The 23220-nt window shown below is 19.3% G+C and overlaps 3 protein-coding genes across 3 annotated transcripts in view; all 3 read right to left on the bottom strand.

Annotated features, from left to right (window-relative positions):
• Positions 1-1488: 1488 nt before the first annotated feature.
• Positions 1489-2682, bottom strand: LOC129618442 (calcyclin-binding protein). The gene is made up of 4 exons (XM_055533179.1): positions 2520-2682; positions 2379-2442; positions 2200-2305; positions 1489-2140 (listed from the first exon to the last, which is right to left on the bottom strand). Exons 1-4 carry the CDS (start codon positions 2526-2528, stop codon positions 1657-1659), a joined length of 663 nt encoding a protein of 220 aa, XP_055389154.1. The 5' UTR covers positions 2529-2682; the 3' UTR covers positions 1489-1656.
• A 1238-nt stretch (positions 2683-3920) lies between these two features.
• LOC129618421 (cytochrome b5) lies at positions 3921-6346 on the bottom strand. The gene is made up of 4 exons (XM_055533156.1): positions 6150-6346; positions 5499-5587; positions 5368-5430; positions 3921-4247 (listed from the first exon to the last, which is right to left on the bottom strand). Exons 1-4 carry the CDS (start codon positions 6261-6263, stop codon positions 4166-4168), a joined length of 348 nt encoding a protein of 115 aa, XP_055389131.1. The 5' UTR covers positions 6264-6346; the 3' UTR covers positions 3921-4165.
• Positions 6347-21548: 15202 nt separating this feature from the next.
• The window catches only part of LOC129617735 (hormone receptor 4), a 33207-nt gene continuing 31535 nt past the window's right edge, over positions 21549-23220 (bottom strand). Inside the window, exons 4-6 of the mRNA XM_055532832.1 lie at positions 22020-23159; positions 21841-21959; positions 21549-21745 (exon numbers count right to left, since the gene is read on the bottom strand). Coding sequence (XP_055388807.1) covers positions 21665-21745; positions 21841-21959; positions 22020-23159 — 1340 coding nt within the window. The 3' untranslated portion in view covers positions 21549-21664. The remainder of the gene's footprint in view (positions 21746-21840; positions 21960-22019; positions 23160-23220) is intronic.

The following is a 23220-nucleotide window of genomic DNA, read 5'->3' as shown; positions in this document are numbered from 1 at the left end:
AGAAATATTTTAACAAAAAAAAAAAAAAAAATTAAAAAAAAATCCTTTTTTTTTTTTTTTGAAAAATAAATAAATATTTTGATTTTAAAAAGAATTGCAATATTCTACTCTTTTCTGTTTTCTTTTATTCTAAATTTATACTTATATTTACATAACTTGATATAGCTAGTATATAATAAGATTTAATTAGTATTTGATAGTAGTATTTAACAAGATAATTTTAAAATATTCATTTTATAATCAAATTATTGAATTATGTAATCTGTAGCAATAAAGCAAATCGATAGGCCTAGACTTAATTCAAAATCAAAGATATAAAATCATATTTGAATTTTTTATATTTAATGTTATAAATCAAAAAATTTGATTATATTCGAAATATTCTAAATTGGACGAGTTTAGCTGAGAAAAATTACCCTTCAAAAAAATCGATCAATATTCATTTTAAAGAAGATTTGATTACTTACAAGTACGAGTAATTCAATGTATTTTTTCAAGAAAAATTTGTTAAATTTAAAGTAGATTATCTGATAATAGATTTTATAAATTAAGGAAAACTTGAAATAGGAAATAGTTAAATTAAATTGTTAACGCGAACGAACACTAATTTTAACAAAAAATATTTGTTATATTATTATAAAGTATAATTTTATGAAATTTCAAGACAATTTCAAGACCCAATCAAATACATAGTTAGGTTTACAGACTTATATCAAAAAAATTGATAAACGCATTTGTTTTATAAAAAAAAAACATAATTTTATTGACCGGATTTAGATTACTATAGTAATGGTTAAATAAGCTACTATTACTATCACGTTCACATAATTCAGTATCTATCAAAAAGTAGAAAATTACATGGACAATTAATCTTGATTTATTATTAGAAATTTGCTATTTTTAATAGATTTAATTTGTATTTCAAAAATTTCAGTAATTTCATAGGGATCAATCATATATTTTTGATATTTTGTTTATTTTTATTATATTGTTATTCCCATTTCCAAATTCGCATTACATAACATTATATACATCTTTTATTTAATAATATTATGCTAAATGTAAGATATTGAAAACAATATGCACAAACATGGTACTTTATGAAATCCAATTTTATATGATAAGGAAACATTGAAATATTTTTTTTGAAATAAACCTATTAGTTTCTTTAGATTTTGCAATTTGTGTTCAAATTATTATCACAAAATCCAATAGTAGATTTCTTTATCTATTAGTGTTGAAAATTCTCTTAACAAATACAAATTTTTTCTTTAGATGTTTTTAATGGTTACGAAAAAATAATCTTCTATCAAAATAGATTAGAGGTAAATTATATCTGTATTTATTTAAAATGTAAATAAAAGGAAAATCAATAAATTAATCTGTAATGATTTAGAAATTTTCTAAATTTAGTCGATCATAACCTTTGCCAAGTAATACCTTAAAATAATTTAAGGTCGTTGTACAAATGAATAATACATACGAAAATAAATTTTATCGAATTTTTATTTTACTTTATATAGTTAACTATTTTTCATTAAACTCAATTTCAAAATTTCTTATATTTACATACTTATAAATAGATTATTAATCATTTTCGCTTTTGCAAAAGAAGGAAACGTTAGTTATACTGATTATACTGATACATAACTTAATTTATAATTCTAAATTTTTTTGTTTTTCTTGACTTTCAATCCATGTTTTTGCTATTAATTTTTTTGTTTCAGCATCTCCACTTTGATACATTTTTTTCATTATATTCATTATACCAGCAGTTGGATCATCTTTTAAATCATTTGAATCATCTTTATTCATATCTTTTAGTTGGCTTAAACGTTTTTCAGTTAATGTTAAATGTGACCATTTTTGATTTTCTTCAGCTTTTTTCATATAAATTGCAACCATATCAGTTTTAACTTTTTTATAACTTTTAATAACATCTATTGGGGAATGTAATTCTTTAATTGTTAATGAGTAATTTTTATTTTTTAAATCTTCAATTCGTACAATAAGCGATGTTTTGGTAAAATCGGCTTTAACACAATCTTCTGGAATATCATGTACTCCCGGTAAAGTAATAAATATTTTAACAAATTTATCACTTTGATCCCAACCATATTCTTGAAGTTCGGTATGATATCTAAAAAAAAAAAAATATGAAAGTTAATTTAATTTTATTAATTGATAAATTAAACTTACTTCCTATTAGCTACAGCACTTGGTGTTGGACTATTTTTTATTGTTTCTTTAACTTGCAACTTAACTATTTCCGCATCAATTTTGTATTTTTCAGCTAACAGAGCATCTATTTGTAAAAAAAACCGAAAAAAAAATATTACAAAATCAGAAAGAACTTTAGTTTTATATTAAAAAATTACCTTTAACTCTTTGTCTTGTTGCTTGTGTCAGAAGTTGTTGAATTTCTTCTAGATCCTTTTGTAACTAAAAATATGGGATTTTTAATATTATTAAAAATGTTATGTGAAAATTATTAAAAATGCTATGTTATGCAAACTTACGTTTTCCATTTTTTATTTCTTTTACTTTAATATTAAATTTCTTCAATAAAAAAAAAAATTGATAAATTATAATAAGCTTAGAACACGAGTATATGAGTCGTATTTCCCCAATGCGCGAACAAAATTTAAACAAGTTTCTCGAAAATTCCTGATAAATTCCACACGAGGTTTGTCAAAAATGTATGTATGCAAAAAAACAATGAATATCCCTGCAACCAAGGAATTATTAAAAAATTAAATAAAACAAATTACGAGGGCGTGACAGTTCATTTCATTTTCAAACATCTTATCAATGTCCATACTACGAAGCTACACCTATACCTTAATAAACGAATATAAACTCTATCTTAATTTGATAGTTAAATCTACAATAACACATAACAAATGACATTTTCTTTTTTTTGGGTTTTTTTGGATAATTATTGCTTCAATATAAATTAAACAAAATAATTGTTAAACTTATTTTTTATACAAATTGCCAAGTGAGAATTTTTTTTTTAGTACAATAATTCACAATATTTTTTTAAATAATTTCATTTGTTTCATCAAATTCACAATATTGAAATTTTATATCGATTTCCTTTGTGTCTTTTGAAAAAGAGGAAAAAGAAAAATGAATAGGCTTTGAATTTGAATTTTTTGAAATACTACGCTAAAACATGTATAAAATAAAAAAAATTGTGATTAAAATTTAAATTGCTATTAATAGGAAATAAAAAAAGGAAGCGTTTAAGTGATGAAATAAGTTGAAAAGTTTGAATAAATAAATCAATGAAAGGAGTAATTTAATGGTACTTTCACGATTTTTAATAAAAGAAATGGTAGCTGTGGCAAATATATGAATGGTCTTGTACATATATTCATTAAGGTACAAAGTGAGTAGGTAATTAGATGCACCAATATTTATCACATCTTTAATTAAAAAAAAATATTTTTAATTAAATTGTATCTCTGAGTTCCGTATCAAAAAACAAAATGTTTTTACTGTTAAGGTTCAATTTCCATACGGCATTGCATGTCGAAAGCTTTGGCTACAATGTCACACTTTTCAAATTGTAAAAATACTGTTTTAAGCATAGAAACACAACTATTGCCATTAAACTTTTGGATACAGTGTAAACGCTTTATAAAATTGTTTTTTAGATATGAAACTCAAGGTATGTATATCCGTAGGTACCTACATAAGAGAAAATTAAGGGTTTAAAATTGCGTTTCGTATTAGATATTTAGACGAAGTAGGTTTTCTTCAAGCATCTCTTCTGTATTTGATTTGAATTGTTTAAGGAAAACTCAGTCTTTTATGTTATTTTCATGCTTTTTATACAGCGTTCTCCTTGTATACATAATATATTAATATACGAAAATAAATAGTTTTTATAAACAATATCAATATTATGTTGAATAACTTTATTACTAATAAATTATTGTACATTAAAATTTATTGCATTTACACAATTCCTTTATGAATAACAAATACATATATATGTTTATAATTTATTTTACGGAATAATAAATGTTATTAAATATTAATTATATTTTATAATTAAAAATGTATTTTTTTTAATTTATTAACATTTAAATTGTTGTATAAAAATATACCTATATAGTTTTCAAAATGCTGCAGATAATAGTATAATATTTGCCATTTAGTGCTTGCTCATTAATTTCTTTATCATAAAAACCAAAGTGAATCCAATAAAAGCTGCTGCACATGCCATAGCAATTTCCCTAAATAGTTTTAAATATATGAAATGTTAAGATTAGTAAAAAATAATATTATCTTAATAATGAATCAAAAAATACAAAATTACAACCTTAAAATTCGTTAAAAGCAGAATGATTAGACGGAAAAAAGTTTAAAATAAAAAAATTAAAATACTGGTTAGACAATTTGATAATGTGTTTTTAGGCAATTATACAACTTTTAGAACATTCATTTGACCTGAAAAATTAATTATATAAAATTTTTTCAAAATTTCAAGTTAATTTAAAGAATTTTATGTCACATCAAATCACATTTATATAGTGTTAGTGCTTTACTTGTACATCGCTTATTTTCTGACACCATAATCAAAAGTATTTCTTCTCCAGGTCTATTTTTGTCTGTGACAAATTTTATTAGTTAAAAATACAATATGTATAAAACTGTAACCTTTTAGTGTGAATATCAAAGTGATTAATTATTATTAGAATTAATGGTTAGAACTATTCCTTTTTTAATAACGTTTGCATTCTGTAATTTTTTGTGATTCGAAATAAATACTTTTCGAAATTGTTAAATTTTCAACAAATATCTAGCTTAGCGTTGCTAATTAGTTTTATGCAGTTTTCAATGAATATTTTTTCACAGGGGTTAAGTTATTGTAATTCATTTGTTGCAGATTTGTCTCTCAATTTAACTACATAACACTGTTTGGTTCTTAAAATACAATACTAATAATTATTTTGTTAAAGAAATTGATTTTTTGTTTTGGAAAGCAAGTAGATGTTTGGTCTTCCTTTATGTCTCATAAATACCTATTTAAGATTGATTAATCAATTGAATAATTTAATAAATTCTAATGTGCTTACAAGAATTTCAGAATATGTACTACTTAAGTATACCAATAATAATATACAAAATGCCTACATATGTGTGAGCTGAATTTTAAATTATATTGTAAGTGAAACACATATCAAATTTATTTTCTAATAAATATCACCTAAATTTAAATTGTTCATTATATATGCTATTGGTGTATTATTAATTTATTTATTAAAAAAAAAAACTAAAACATGCAAAGCTTTTGGATATTTTTTTTACGAAAACATAGATACATAAAAAAAAAAATAATTGATTTTTGTTTACCTAACTGGCATTGATGATTCAATTTTCTCCAAATCTCCAACATAGTATTTTGTCATCATATTTCTAATAAGCAAAGGTTTTTTATTTAAATTTTTTTTTTCTTAATCACATAAATTTGATATTTTAATTACTTTGCATCCTCGCTATGACCAACATCATTAAAATCTTTTGTACCATCTTTTCCACCTAATTCATCTAATACTTCTTCTCCACCAGGATGCTGTAATAAGAATATATATATTTTTTTTTAATTTTATTAAATGATTTTACAAATAGGAAACTACATACTACGTAATAGGCTGATGTCTACCTAAAAAGTTGTTGAGGTAGGTAAGGGAGTAGATGAGGCAATTTGGTGTGTATATACCTATTTACTCAGGTGTTTACTAAACAGTATATTTATTTACATAAGTGCATGTATACATATATTTTTACTAAATAATTTTATTAATAAAAATCAATATGATAACAAAATTTGACACTTTAAAGTCTTATAGGTTTTTGCAGTTAGGAATTTATTACGGTTACGGTAGGAGTTTCTCATATTGTAATTCCTTTATAATTTAACACTTACCGTTCTCTTTTGTTAACTTTATTTTATAAATTATAACAAGTCATTCTACTAATCATTTTTTAAACATTACATATAAATATATGTACCTACTTATTTCTATATGTATATTAATATCTACATACACACATATATCTTATCTATATTACATAGAATCAAACATGTGTCCCTTTCCTATATATTTTTATATGAATAACTTTTATATTTTTACCTCAGCACGAAATTTTGTCAAATCATACACCTTTCCTTCAATAATAATCCATAAATCTGTAGAACTATTATGTTTTTTAACTTCATCTAAACTTAATACTTTTGCAATCGACATTATTTTTTTTTAATGATTTTCAGAAATTAAAAAAAACACTTTCACTTAATTCTTCTCTATTTTATAATGTTTTTATGACTTTGTTTGTCATTTGTGTTGCAAATTATATGTATGTGTATATATTATGCAAATTATATGTATGTGTGTATATAAATCCCTCTAAAATTTAAAATTGACATTTTGTATGTCATTTAAATGGAAGTAAAAATGCGCATTCACAATATTGTTTCTAATTTCATTTTCATTTGTTTCGTTATAGTATTAAAATTTTGTTTCAATTTCGTTTGGTTTACTTTTGAAGTTTACTAAAAAATTAAAAAATGAAGAATAACAAAATTAATTTTTTTTTTGAATTTTTAAAATAACTGGATTTATTTTAATATTAATAAAAATATTTTGAAGAAGTACTATTTTTGAAAATTATTGCAAAAACGAAGGTTTTGAACAATATAGCAATTGAGTATTCCAGGATGATGAAGAAGAATGGTATTAAAATCTCTCATTAAAGAAAAATCTTTAATTTTTATTAAGCTGCCATATCAGACTAGTTTTGTGGCTTTTCCTTTTGCAATATACACACGTTTATACATACATGTACATAAAGGATGTACATTTGTAAGTAGTGCGATTAAATTAAAATTTTTTTTTTAATATTTTTAGGTAATTATCAACAGATTTACGCATGAAATCGATTTAATATTATATGTAGAAGATGAAAAGGAAGTTTTAAATAAAATTCTTGTTATTTTTTTTTAAATTAATAATAAAGTTTTTATTTTTTTTTTCTTTTTATTTTATATAATTGTAACATAAATTAGAGCATTATTAAAATAAAAAAAAAACATTTAAATATTAATATATATATATGTATATATATATATATATATACATATATACATATATGTATATATATATATAATATCAACATTACACTAGTAATTATTACAGTAAATAATTAAAAAAAGAAAAAGTTGCAAAATAAAGTGTTATACAAATACAGTTATAAAATCAGACTTTATTAATTTTATATAAATTTTCATATATTTATGTATATATATATATATGTATTGTAATTGTTAGTTAGCATATAATACAGAAAAACTTATAAATATAATAATTATATATATATATTATTATATTATATATAAGTTACAAGAAAAAAAAAAAAACAAAAAAACTTAAATTTTATTTGGAAATTAAAATAAGACTAATATTTATATATAGGTATACATACATATGTATGTGTATACATTTACTCATATATATTGTATACAATGTAAATATTTTTTTTATTTATTTTGCCAATTCTGAAATTTCATTGTGAAAATATAACTAATTACATAATATTATACTTATATAAATATTTTTCTTTTCTACAAATTTTTTTTTTTTGTTTTTCGATTAATCGATTAAATTGTTCTTTATTTCCAATTTTATGTTTGCTTTATTTTTTTTTTGAAATTTATATTTTAATATTACAATAATAGATTATTATAATTACGTTTTCTTTTTTTTTGTGTTATTTTTTGGTTTACATAATAAACGTTTATTTCATTTTGCTAAAATCAAAACAATATAATTATGTGTCGTTTAATTATATTATAATTGTAAGGGATCTCATTTTCAAAATCGGTTATTAAAAATTTTTTTTTTACAAAATCAATTTTGATCCATAAAATTTTTAAATTAAATTTTTCTTCTATTAATTTTGTATTCGTTCTTGTTTATAGAGTTTTAATTTTAATATGTTAATGTTATATTCATTACATTTCTAACTTTCACATTGTTAGGTCTTTTAAAATATTGAACTTTTTAAAATAAAATAAATAGTCTAGAGAAATAAAATATTTTTATGCATGTTCATTAAGGTTTTTGATATTTTTTTTTCCAAATATTAATAACATAAAAATTAAAGATTTTACTAATTTTTATCTATTATATTTTGTATATTCGTACAAGTGTTGTGGTTATAATTATTATGATAACCATTACCTTTGTCTATAATAATATAAAATAATTTTATCAACCAGAAATTATAAATGAGATCGATGGTTAAATAATAAAATATTAGATTTTTTTCCAGTATAACAAATAATTGAAAATGTTATTTGTGAGACTTTAATTATGTATTTTTTTTTTGTTATTAATTTCACTAATTTATATAAATATATGTTATATATATATTTATATATAGAAACAATAGTATATCATAGTATATTCTATTTGTTTCTACATATATATACATATGGGAACATATATATTTATATATAACTTTTGTTAATCTTAATTCTTTATAAAAATTTGATGCTTTTTGTTTTTTTTTTTCAATTTTACATACATAATCTAGTATAAATATATCAGCCAATTTTAATTTAAAATTTTCTTTGTTTTATTTTGCTTAATATAAAAGTATTTACGTGTTTTTTTTCTTTTTGAATAAATATTTTTTTTTTATCTTTTACAATATAATAATTATTATTTTTTCCTCATTTAATTTTTAATTCTAAGAGCACCATATTATTTTTTTCTTTTTTTTTTCCTTTTTTCTTTGTTTATTTTAATATTTATATTAATATATGTATTAATTTTTTATAGGTATTTTTATTTTCTTTTTTTTACTAAGTTAATGTTATTTTTTTTATTGTTTGGAGATAAATCTTAATTATTATTTAGTTTATAAGTATATATGTATACAAAATACAAATTAGAGACGTACACTAAAAATATGTTTTTAATTTCTATAATTATTTTTAAGATAAATTTCATAATATATATCTACATTTATTTTATATTAATATTTATATTTTATATACGAATGTAAATGTATGTATGCATAAATAATTATAAATTAGGTATTTATAATATTAAAAGATTCGATAAAAATAAAATGGCATTTTATGTTCTTCTTAAATTTTTATAAAAAAAGGTTCTGTTTGACAAATATAACAATTTAATAGAATGTAGATATAACAATTTAAAATTAGTTTAATAAATTACAACAGGATATATAATAATATATCATGTTGTAATTTATTAAATTCATTTGTTTATATTTTTGAAAATAAGTGATATTGCTTCAGTGTACGACATTAAATTTTTAAATAAGTTTACTTCAGTATGAAGTATACTTATTTATAAATTACTTAGTAATGAAAGAGGAGTTCAAATTGTATTTTTTATTTATATTTGAAAGGAAATGTTCGAATTAATAACTATTGTTAAATCAATAGTGTATGATAAAATTGTTATTTGTGCAAATAATATTAATTAATATTAATAATAAATTAATATTAATAATATTAATATTGTGAATATTCATGTAATATTTTAAAAATTTGAAATAAGATAGGCCTTTTTTTATAATTAGTCTTATTTATTATCATTCTACTTTATTATAAATACATTATAATTATAATAATATTATACATTTTGTAATTATATATTTTATACATACACACATATATTGTTAATATACTCGTATTAAGGGACTATAATATGTAAATTTTTAAAACTAGTATTTTAATTTAAATATCATACAATTTTTTCATGTTTTTTAATACATAATTATTCTATATATTTTATGTATTTAATGTTGATGTTGTATTTCTTGTGTTATGTGTTTGATATCATAATTTTGATATTGTAAATATGTATAAATTATGATTTTATGTCATGTTATTATGTATAATATTGTTATTTGTTTTGCATATCATATTTTATTATATGTATAAGTAATTATTTTTCAAATTTATATTGTTATAATCTATATATGTTATACATTATAAATAATATATATATATATATATATATATATATATGTATTAGAGTAATTAAAATTCTTTTTTTTCTGGTTTTTATTAAAAAGTGTGTGTTTTTGTTGCAATTGTTATTTATATATATATAAAAAAAAAATTGTTTTTGTTTTTATTTTTTTTTTTGTTTTTTTTTTTTAATAATTTCGGAAATTAATATTGCAGTGCGCTCTGTTTATAAATATGATTATATGTATACATTTTTTGAATTTATTAATTAATGTAAATAATAAGATATTTTCTGATATATTTTGAAAATTTTTATTATTAATCATACACATATATGTGTACATATTCATATAAATATATAATATATGTACCATGTATAGATGTTAAATTAAAAAAAGAAAGTATGTATGTATATGAATAGTTAAAAATATTCTTAATTTCATTCATTTTATATTTTGTTTGCTGCTATTTTTTTTATATATTATTTTCATTCAATTATTTTTTATTCAGTATAACATTTTGTGTAGGGGGATGAAAATTTCCATTTAGTTTACTTAAAATTAAATATATAACATAAATATATAACATATTTATTGCATATATGTATATATATATATTTATATATATACTACACGCTTTATACTTAATATTATAATGTTAAGTTAAGTTTTTTTTTTTAAAATATAATATATGTACAGTGTTATTTTAAGTTGAAAACTTAGAAATTATATAATATAGAGATTTACAAATAAAAGAAAATACAATATAAATTATTATTTATTGTATGTTTATATAATATTTGTTTGAGCATTAAATTCTTAATTTTATATAATTATAATATTTTAGTAACTAATAATAATTATATATTAAATTAATTTTAAAAATGAAATTATTTATAGTATATGTTTACATAATAAATATTTATAGAGAATATTTTATGCTCAAGAAAGTTATAATAAATAATTATTTAAATTTTTTTTTACATAATTTTTTTGTATGTAAGTTTTAAAAAAGTATGTACTTTTTTTTTGCTATATATATATATGTTTATTTGGTTGATTTTGTTTTTTTTTTCATTTTTACTTTTTTGTTTTTGTATGATTCACTTTTTGGTGGTTGTAATGATTTCAATGTGTTTTATATTTGAAACAATTATGAAACCAATACTAATAATTAAAGGGAAAATAAAATGAGAAAAATTTACAAAATAATTATAAGAATAATATATAAATATGTACTTATATAATGTGATAATTTTTTTTTTTTACTAAGCAATTTTTTTTTGTATTTGATTTTGATTTTTTCAATTTATTTTTATACATTTACAGGAGTGTGTGTGTTTTTTTAAATGGATTTTTGTATTATTTTAAAAAAAAGTGTTTATTTACAGAGTGTTTTTTTTTTCTTTGTTTATTTTTGGTTTTTATATAGTTTTTAATTAATATAATAAATTTTCTTTTAACATTATACAACTGATTAATTAATTAACATTTCTCTATATATTATAATATGGCATGTTATAGTTATAAAATTTTCCTAAAAACTAAAAATTATTAATATTAACTTAAGTTTACAAAAACAATTTGAAAAAAAATAAAAAACAAAAAAAAAAATTATTTTAGATTTATATATACATACAATAATTTAACTATAATACTATTATGAATTTTATATAGTTTAATATAATATAGAAATTAACAAGGAAATTATGGCTTTTACAACAACAATATAAATTTTAATGCAATAATTTTAATGCTATTTATAATTAAGAAAAATATAAATAAAAATTAAAACTATACATATTTAAAAATTTTAAAATGCTAAGAAAAATTAATTTTAAATTAGAAAAATAATATGTTTATATTGATAAATATTGCATATTGGAAACATTACAAATCTGTCAAATAAAATTTTTAAGATTAAGTTAGCACATATTTGAATTATGGAAAATCCCCATTGTTTGAAATATTATGTTGAAAAATGAATTTTTCTAATGGTGAAACAAAAATATTTGAAAATGACAATTAATTATGTTACAAATTTTGAATATAATTTATGTTTTTGTTTTTTTAATTTTAATATTTTGTTTTCATTTTAGAATCTAAACATTTAATGATGGATTTCATTGGAAATTAATTCAATAAACTGATAATTTTGAAATAATTTTTATATCAAACTATTAGACGGAAGAAACTTTAATATGAACTAACGGAAGGAGACGGCGATAATAGCAGAGAAGTGTTTTTATAATTGAATTGTGGTAACCTTTAATTTAATGATAAACTGAAAAAATTATAATAATAGAATATATTAATGAATTTTTTTTTTCAAAATTTTTGAAACTTTTTCGAAAAATATATATGTATGCATTTGAAAAAATTTAAAAATAATTTCGGCTGATTCTATAAAAAATTTTGTATTGTAATTTTTATAATAAAAAAAAAATTGTTCAAATTTTGATTTTTGTTCAAAAATTGTATAACTTCCAAATTATAGTAACACGGTATTAATATACAATTCAGCAATAATAACTCACTTAAGTTGTATAATATTAATACTGTATTTCTGTAATTTTCCATTTAGGATGTATTAGATTTTACCATGTTGTAATTTTTTATAATATTTCATTAATGATAAATTTTGTATAATTAAAATATTTAATTTTTTTAAATTAAAATTTTTATGATAGCATATAGATGATAGTTTTGTTTACAATGTTCCATTATATGAAAATCTCATACCCAAAATTATAAAAGAAACAAAAAATAAACAAAATAAATTTTAAAATCTTTAATTAATTACAGTATAACACAATTGATTTAAGCGAAATTGTCTAAATAATTAGCGTAAAAGATAGAGGGCGAGAAAGAAAATAATAGTAGTAGAAAAAAATTTTAATTCTATACGACATTTTAATTATGTAATAATTATTTAGCTTAACTATAAAATTTTGTTATTATATTTAAATTTTATTTTATATATTAAAAAATAAAATTTAAAAAATTATAGTGCTTTTTTTTTTTTGTTGTAAAATCTAAAAAAATTTAAATTTAATATTGTTGTTGAAAGTACAGTTATTTTTTACTATAATTTTTTAATTATTTATCAAAATTATGTTTTCGTGTTTTGTTTAATTTTTCTTTTAAATTTTCTATATTATTTTATTTAATAATTTTTTTTTTTTGCTTTACTTAAATATATAAATAATGTATTTTCATCTTATTTTTTTTTAATTTAAATTTTTCATTACTTTGCAATACTTTTTATGTATGTATTTCATTTTTATGTTTTTTTTTTGTTAATCTTGTTTATAGGTATATTATATAAATAATATAGCTTTAATGAAGGCATTTTTATTCAGACTTCCTAGTCGATAATATTTTTTCTAATATTTTCTTTTGTTTTTTTTTTTAATATTTATGTAATATTATTTCATACACATATGTTAAATATATTAATTTATTATTAATATGAATAAGTACATGTAATTTTAAAAATTTTGTATAATTTATACATATAAAATTATGAAAAAATATAATAAGAATGTCATACAATCTATAAATGTATACAATAAAGAAGGAAATTTTGTAAATTATATTTGTATCTACTTATTATTAGTTTTAAATAAATAATATTAAAGTGTTTATATATAACTATATAAGATAGAAATATACATGTATATATATATATATGTATATAAATAAAAACATATATTTGCAATAATAAACATCTTTCTCACAAATAAATTTTTATAAAATTGTGAAAAATATTAATTATTGATAAACAACTAAAATTACACCAATACCACCATCAAATATGTATGAATGAATATTTAATAAAAAATAATTGTTTATTAATTATTAAGAATAATTAAAAAATGAATCGAATATTTTATGAAGATATTATTTGAATTTATTATTTGAATAAAGTAACAATAAAACCCAATTCCATTTTTTAAATTCACTGACAATAAAAGAAAATTTAAATGTACTCACCTGAATTTTTCACTTATAACATATTAGCTTAACATTTTAGCGTTTTTCTTTTTGTATATATTATAATTTTATTCAATTTTTCATTATGCTTCATAAAATAAGGCGAAATTGTGAAACAATATAAAAAAATAAGTTTTTGTGAGAACGAAATTTTGAGCTAATTTCATACTTTTAGTTTTTCCCTTTATTTTTGTCTAATATTAAGTATTATATACTAATGCAAAATGAGATTATAAGGGACTTTTGAATTGTTGTAGATTTTAAAATAGGTGTTCTTGTAATTTATTAATGGTACATAATATAGTTAAAATTTTGAAGGAAATAATTTTTAAAATATTTTAAAATTTATCATATCTTTTCAAAAACAATATTTTTATTTAAAACTAATAATTATAAGGTTTCAAAAAAGAAGTCTCTTAGAATAGTTCCGATGGCATATTTTCTTGATGGCATTATATAGGAAAGGTGTATGCTACAAAAGATTGTAGTGAATGAGAACAAAAAAAAAAAAACAAAAAATAAACTATATTATAGGTTTCTAAGCATAATTTTTCGTTTTTTTTTTTTTTGGTATGGAATACATAATTAAATTCTACATAATAAGTAAAAATAATAATAATAAAAAACAAAAATATTCAAAAACAAAATAAAGAGTTTTTAATATGCATAATATGTCTATATTTTTTTTAATAAGTTTTATTTTCATTTTTTTTTTCTCCATTTATCTTTTCGATAATAATATAATTTACAATTTCTTATTTAATTAATTTTTATTTATATAATTATTAAAATATTTTTATAAAATTATTAATGTGTATATTTATATCATTTTAATATTAATAATGTATGTATATAATATACATACACATATTTTATAGCATTAAAAATATAACATAGATTTTACTTAAATTTAATTAAATTTAAAAAGACGAAAACTTTTAAATGAAAATTTATACTTTAAATATACAATCAGTCAGTTATTGAAAAAAAAAAAAACAGGATAATTAAAAAATAATGTGCATAATTTTGTGTTTATTTTTGTTGTTTATATTTTATACATATATAAATTATACAAAATATTTTAGTTTTTTTTTTTTTAAATACATACATAATATTATTTGTATATACAATTTGTTATTTATATACATAAGTTAATATATTTATATAGAAATTTACAAAAACATATTTTTTTAGTTTTAATGTCTTCCTGATTATTCAAATTATTTTGTAAAATTTTATGTAAAACATTTAAGTATACATATATGATTGGAATTGAAATATTATTTTTTTAATTAAAAACATTGTATAGAAAATTCTATTATAACAGAAATTAAATAATATTTTCAAAATAAAATTTATTCAACAATTAAATTAAATTTTTTAAATGAAAATTTTTTGTGTGGCTTTAGTGTTTGAAGAGAAATTAATGAAAAGCTTTATTTAAATAATTAATTATTTATAAGTTAAAAAGTTAAAAAAAAAATTAACGAGATCGAAATAGTTTTCTTTATAGGAAATAAAAATATAAATATAAGCAGAATAATGTAACAATATATAAATATATAGTATATAAATAGCTAATTGTAAATGCAAATATTTATGTAATTATTTTTTTGTACATATTAAATTAATATTAATTATATTTTAATTTTTTATTTAATGAAAAATGCTTAAGATTTTTTGAAACCAAAAAAAAATGACTTAATTTTGAATGAATAATTAAAAGAAAGTGATTTAAAAATATTACAAATTTATAAAAATTTTTTAATTATATAGCAATATAAAAACATAATTTTGGTATTATTTATTTTTTTAATATAAATTATGTATGTGTAAATCAAAATAGAATAGAATTTTTTTTTTTTTAATTTTAGCCTCATATTATATAAATTTTAATTGTTTAAAAAAAAAGTTTTAAAATTTTAATAAAAATTAATATTAAAACTTTTATTTTCAACATTAATAATTTAAATAAAACATTTTATTTTGTATTCTTTTCTATTTCAATATTTCATATAAAATATGAAAACTTTGAAAATGTAATTTAAATAGAATTTACTTTGAATTTGTTGCTTCCAGGAATATAAAAATTTTGGTCAAAACACAAAGAATATATAAATTTCGAAAAATAATTATAAAAATAACTCTTAAATTATGAAAAATATTAAAAACTGAATTTAATTCATCAATTCAATATATCAAAAAAAAAATCAGTTTTAATTCATATATGTTTAGTTTTATTTAAGAAATATATTGTATTCGTTATTAAAAAAATATTAGTCCTGAAATGAATAGAATCTTGTAAAAAGAAAAAAAAAATGATAATGCAGTCTACAAAATTTAAATTAGGATAAGATGTAAAAAGAATTAAAAAGTAATGTGTATTTATATTTATATAGGTATTTATTTATTATATAACTATAATTATATAATATAATTATTTACAATTTTGGTATAATTTTTCAGTTTTTTCTTCTTTTTCAATTATTATTAAATTTATTTCTTTACTTATTTTTTACTTTATTTTAGCATTTTTTTCTATTTTTTTTTTTTATTTTAAATTAATTTTTTTATTGTTTTTTTTTTTTATTTTTTTTTTATTTAATTTTTATTTAATTTTTGATTATAGGCTTGTGTTTTTTTTTGTAAATTTTTAATTAATTGATATTGATTATTTTCGTTTTTATAAATTATAATGCGAATTATTTTGAAATTGAATTTAATTGTATAAGAAAAAAATTATATATTTTGAATATAGAAAAAAAAAAATTTAGAATTGGATGTTTAAAATTATATAAAATGTTTATAAAACTTTATATACAATTTAACCGCAGAAGTGCTTTAATAGTTATTTAGAATGTAATATAGTTATAAGATTGTAAATTTTTCATGATACTTAAAATTTATTTGAAGTAACAGCAGGATTTTTGCTGTAGAACTAAGATGAAAATGAATAATTGCCATAAAATGAATATTGAATTTGAAAATTCAATATTCATATATTGAATAATTATAAAATGATGCAAAAAATGTCATTGAAAAACACAATTGTTTTATAAAAGATTCATTGTTAATTGTTAGAGCAGAAAGGATTCAATGAATGAAAAAAACTACAGTAGTTAAGTTTAATGTTTAGAGCACATCTTTGCTAAATTGTATTCAAATTTCTCAAAAAAAATTTTTAAAATAAAAGTGTAATAATTAAAAAAGGATAAAATATTTATTTCATTTAATTTAATTTTCAAAAGAAGTTTGCAAAAAGTTTTTTTTCTCCTTTTTTTTTAATTTAGTTTAAATTTTATATTAAAATTTCACAATAAATCACAAAATGAAAAATAGTTTATTAAATTTAATAAAGTTTTAAATATTGTTTATGTTCTTCCATTAAAAAAAAGGATACAAATCATTTAAGTTTATATTAGTCTATGTAAAAAATTTTCATTTAAAATAAAATTTATATTTTAATTAAAAGAGTCTTAAGATAAAATTAAAAAAAAAAAATATAAAAGAATCCGAGATCTTTTTAAATTAAAATCTATTTATAATGTTATTTTTTTTTATATAACAAAATATTAGATTTGTATCCTTTTATTATTCATAATACATTACTTTCATTGATATATTATAGGATGTATATATAACTAAATGTAAGTAATTAAATAATAAATAAAATAATAAACTTAAATAAGATAAAAAAAAAATAGTGTAATAACAGAAAATTTTCTCTCATACTATATAATATGTGTGTGTGTTTATAGACACAATAGATAAAATATTTAAAAAAAAAAGTTAATTTATTCTATTATATATTTGATATTAATAAAATAAAAAATTTAAGTATTTTTATATAAATTATGTGAAATTTAATATATAGTGAAATATATATGTACAATTTATTGTTTTTTTTTTACTCAAATTTTAAATTTTTTTTTTATTATTATTTTAATATAGGGTGATTATTTATACATATTGAATAATAAAATTTCAGAGTGATATTAAAATCAGTTTGTAATGGCAATCAAAATATTGTTTGAATTTTTACTATATAAATGAATAAATCAGAAAAAATAAATAAAATATTAAATTATATACGATTTGTAATTATATAATTTTTTTTTTAATACAGAATATGTAGTTCTGAGTTTTATGAGTTGTTACTAAAATGCTAATAATAACGCCTTACTAATAATGTTTAGGAAATACCTTAGTACAGGATGTGAGAAAATATTCATTACACAAATTTAGAACAAATATTTTTAAATCAAGAAGTTAATTGCATTTTTAATAACTTTTGTTATATAATTCATGTATATTTTTATTGAAAAAAGAAAATTTTAAAATTTTTAAAATATAAACATTAACATTCTGCATTTCAAATTTAATAATTTGAAAGTTTATTTTAAATTTTATTTCAAATAAAATAAATAATTGGACGTGTATTTCTTAACAACTGCATAATTTTCAATTCTAACATTATCATTATTCGAAAAATAAACGAATTTTGAATGAACTTGTATAGGTGAGTTAATTTTAAAAAAAAAAAAAATTATTTTCCAAATTATTAAAGTATGTAGAATTCAATTTGCATAAATAATCGTATGTATATAAAGAAAACAGTTTATCTAAAATATTTTAAATCAAAATTTTTAGTAGATGATCATGATATAAAACAATTAAAAATTTTAAATTAAAACACTACTTATTACTAAAAAGATGTGTTTTGTATATATATATATATACATATATATATATATATATATATATATACTTGTATAAAAAGTCTTAAAATTAAAACACAAAAAAAAAAAAGTAAAAAAAAAATGAACATAAAATTTTTTAAAGTATATATTAGTAAACATATATATACATATATGTATATATATGTATATATTGTAGATGTATATTTAATGTTTTTATAACAATATGTTTTTTTTATATAATATTATTGGTATATAAAAAATAAGATGAAAATAAAATAACACCAAAGTATAAAACGTGTGTGTATTGATTCAGTCCAAAAAAAATAATAATTATTTATTATAATATTTAAAATTAATAAAATAATATTATTTAACTTATATACTAAGCAAATACACATATACAATAATAACAAATATTGGGTTGTTTTGTTTTTTTTTTCTTTTTTTTTTGTTTCTTTTATAATATTACAATTCTTTATTTATATCTATAATATGCATTATATTTAATTATAGTTAAAAAAATTTATTTTCATAATATTTATAAAATTAAAAAAAAAATACATACTTGATATATATATATGTATATATATAGTTATATAGAAAAAGATTAAATTAATTTAAAATTATAAAATAAATTGCTAATAGAAATTAATTAATTTTAATTTTTGTTTTTCATTTTTAATAACTAATAGGGCAAAAATTCTTTATTTATTTTTTTTTTGTTATCATTTTGTTTTATTTTCTCTATGAATATATTTATACATACACTATATATATATATTTTTTTTAATACATATATATATGATTTTTTTTATATATATATATAATTTTTCATGATTATTTATTTTTTAATTAATTTCATATTTAATTTCTATTATTAATTTTGTATGTATATATGTATATTTTGTATGTACATATATGTTTGATTTTTTTATAATTATGCATTCTAATTAGATATAAGTCTAATCTTAAAAAAAAAAAAGAAAAATTCTTATTAATATGTTTTTTTTTTAAATTCTAAAACTAATTCAGTCATCAGGTAACATTGTTTTAAATACAACAACAGTAACAGCTTCTTGAGCACCATTCCTGTGATTATTACTACTCGTGTTATTATTATTATTATTATTATTATTATTGTTGCTATTATCATTATCATCATTGTTATTATTGTTAATATTATGACTGCTAGAGTTTCTAGTATTATTCTCCCCGCTGTTATTGTTATTACGATTGTTGTTATTATTATTATCATTATTGCTATTATTATTATTATTATTATTATTATTATTATTATTATTATTATTATTATTACTATTATTATTATTATTATTATTATTATTGTTGTTATTATTACTAGTAATAGTAATATTACGAGAATTATTATTGTTATTATTATTATTCAAATTTAATGAACTTGTATTACTTGGTAATATTGTAATTTCATTATTTCTATTAATAGCAGTATTATAATTACTAGATGAATCTTTATTTGAATGCGCTACTGTTGTTTCTATTGTTGTTGTGGGTATAATTACATGCTGTTGTCTTTGATGTTGATGATGATGTAAATTATGCATTCTAATATTTGTTGGTATTATTTGAATTTCATCAGTTTGTGTTTGTGTGGTTACAGAAGAGGATGCTGTTGATAATGGTAATATTGTTGATGATGAAGATGTATTAATGCAATTATTATTTTTAGTATTATTATTACTATTATCATTTATAATATTATTACTATTATCTCGTTCATAATTACATCTTTGTTGTTGATGATAATTATGTGCTCCACGAAACTGATTTATATACTGTTGTTGTTGTTGTTGTGTTGTGGCAGTTAATGCTGGACTTTTGCATAAATTTTTACAATTTTTATTAATATTACTATTATTAGAACTATTACTAATATTTGAAAAACCTAAATTACTGTTATTATTATCATTATTATTACTATTACTATAAACATTATTTGAATTACTTAAATTTAATTTATTACAGTTAGTAATGTTCGAAGTTGTTTTAATATTACTGTTGGTTGTAGTAAAAATATTTGCAGTGTTATTAATGCCACTGCTATTGTTATTACTATTATTTTGTTTTGTGAGTGTGGCTGAAATCATCGCATTTGAATTTGGTGACGAAGAAGAGGTTAATGTCATATGAGACTTACGATTAATTTGTTGGAATTGTTGTTCTTGTTGCTGATGATGATGATGATGATGTTGCTGGTGATAATGATGATATTGTTGTAATTGCTGTTGTTGCTGTAATTTTTGTTGCGATTGCATTTGTAACTTTGTAGTAAAATTTTTAAATTGTAGCTCAGTCTGTTGTTGTTGATGAAATTCTGATTGCTGTTCTTGCTTTGGTAAATTATTAGATGTATATTTAAAATGATGTAATGAATTTTGATTACTTTCATTTGTTATTGCGTTTGCTGTCGTTGAAGATGTTGTTTTTGGACGATTTGATGTTAAATGCGTATGTAATATTGATTTTTGATATTGCTGTTGAATTGGCAGTGTTGGTTGCTGTTCAGTTTTTATATTCTTTTGTTGAACAATAGTTGATGTAAATGTAATTTCTGGTTCCCGTTTTATTGGCAGTGAATTTTTTAATATTTTCTGTTCAGTATTAATAAAATTATATTGCTGCTGTCCTTGTTTTTCATGGATGGATATTGGCAGTGATAAATTTAAGTTTCTTTGCTCTTGGTGTTCTTGTTGAATTTGTTGACTTTCGTGTCGATTTTGATTACGTAATAAATGTTGCTGTAGCATAGATGTTGTTTGTTGGTGTTGCAGCTGTTGCTGTTGTCGTTGTAGATGTGTTTCTTCTTCTTCATCTTCTTCCACATTTTCTTGGTAATGTGGTTGCCGCTCTCTCAAAAGGTTGTGTGGATTCTCGTCTACAGTTAGAATGAGACCACGTTCCAACATTTGCTACCTTATGTTAGCTGAATTTAATACAAATGGTACATAAAACATTTTACTCTCCAACAACAAGGCTGCAGCCGCTTGTATCTAAAGATTTAATTTTTTAATTGTATTTTGGTAAATGAAAAAGAAAAGTTGGTAATATATAAAAATTAAGCAATAAAAACAAAAACCAAAATTACCTCTGGAATATGTGCCAATAGTTCATCTAATCTAGCCTGGGGATTTTGTGGTGTTGAATGTTGTAAGTAAGTTTTGAGGACATGGACATATTGTTCCTGAATGTTTTCTAATTCCAGTTCTGAAAAAAATTTTAATATTTTAAATACCGATCATTTGCGTTTTTGAAAACTACTTTTACCTTTATTCAATAAAATATAAACCTTTAGGCAAACATATTCTTCCATTTTCAATTTAATTCTTCTGAACATGATTGTTATTTGTGTCATCTTTTCAACAAGTAATCCAACATCTAATCTCAACTGTTCCATTGCAATTTCTTGTCCCATTAACGTTGTTAAACAATGTTGTAAAGTTGTTAAATGAGAATTTACTTCTTGTACTAATTCTGGGTCATCTTTATGTAAAACAGGCAAACCGCCACTACTTATATAGGTCGTTTGACTACTCCCTTGTATTCTTTTACTATGCAAAGCTTGATAGGCAGCTGTTGTTAATATTAAAATTTCATGCCATTTATCTGTTAGTAGTTTGGTATGGATTTCAACAGGTATCTCCAAATAAAATGGCAGCTTTTTAGTCCATGAAACTAATTTATGTACAATAGAATCACCAATATTACATAATTTTTCACTTATTTCGGATTTATCCTCTAAAAATTCAGAAAAATGTGGCAAAGTTGCGATGTCTTCCATAGCATCGCAATCAACTAAAGATTTTATTTTATTCATCGCGTGCTCAAATGACATTTGTCGATCACGGGACGAACTTACAGCATTATCAAGGCGATGTCTCAAATGAACGATTTCACTAGGATTTGTAAGTGCAGTCTTTAAAATAGTTCCATTAACAAGATGCGAAGGCAGTTGAATATTGCTAGGCGGCGAAAGACCTCGGCTGCTGTTACCGGAACCAACAGTTCCACTTACACCCACACTACTTCCACTTCCATCTTCTTGCTTTAGTGATAATTGAGATGTTTGTTGATTCGTTGGAATTAGGAACATTGGTTTTAAATCATCTGGTGCATTTAGTTTTGTTTGCGATGAATGCATATGATTTGCTCCCTGTTGTGACTGATGATGATGCTGTAAATGATGTTGATGTGATGATGGTTGTGAATGTAGTTGATGATGCAATTGATGTGGTTGTGGTTGTTGTTGGTGTTGTAAATGTTGATGTTGCTGTTGAATTTGTTGATGTTGCTGCTGTTGCTGCATTTGTTTTTGGGCGGATTTTTTATGTTTCTTATATTTAACTTTGTATAAATTGTAAACAGCACCACTATTTCGTCCACCAGGCATTCGGTCTTCACGCACCGCTACAATTAAAAAAATATAGAAATCGTCAATAAAAATAATAGTAAAATAATTTTATTTGTC

The sequence above is a fragment of the Condylostylus longicornis genome, unplaced genomic scaffold (assembly GCF_029603195.1).
Source record: "Condylostylus longicornis isolate FDR11 unplaced genomic scaffold, ASM2960319v2 ptg000006l, whole genome shotgun sequence".
Lineage (NCBI taxonomy): Eukaryota > Metazoa > Arthropoda > Insecta > Diptera > Dolichopodidae > Condylostylus > Condylostylus longicornis.
This window is presented reverse-complemented; position numbering and strand designations above follow the sequence as displayed.

Excerpts from the sequence above, each read along its gene's own strand:
- LOC129618442 (XM_055533179.1), bottom strand. Across the intron at positions 2,306-2,378 it reads AACAAGACAAAGAGTTAAAG|ATGCTCTGTTAGCTGAAAAA; the intron begins GTAATTTTTTAA and ends TTTTACAAATAG. Across the intron at positions 2,141-2,199 it reads AGTGCTGTAGCTAATAGGAA|ATATCATACCGAACTTCAAG; the intron begins GTAAGTTTAATT and ends TTTTTTTTTTAG.
- LOC129618421 (XM_055533156.1), bottom strand. The coding sequence starts at position 6,263 with ATGTCGATTGCAAAAGTATTAAGTTTAGATGAAGTTAAAAAACATAAT. Across the intron at positions 5,431-5,498 it reads GGTCATAGCGAGGATGCAAA|AAATATGATGACAAAATACT; the intron begins GTAATTAAAATA and ends TTTGCTTATTAG. Across the intron at positions 4,248-5,367 it reads GAATCATCAATGCCAGTTAG|GGAAATTGCTATGGCATGTG; the intron begins GTAAACAAAAAT and ends AAAACTATTTAG.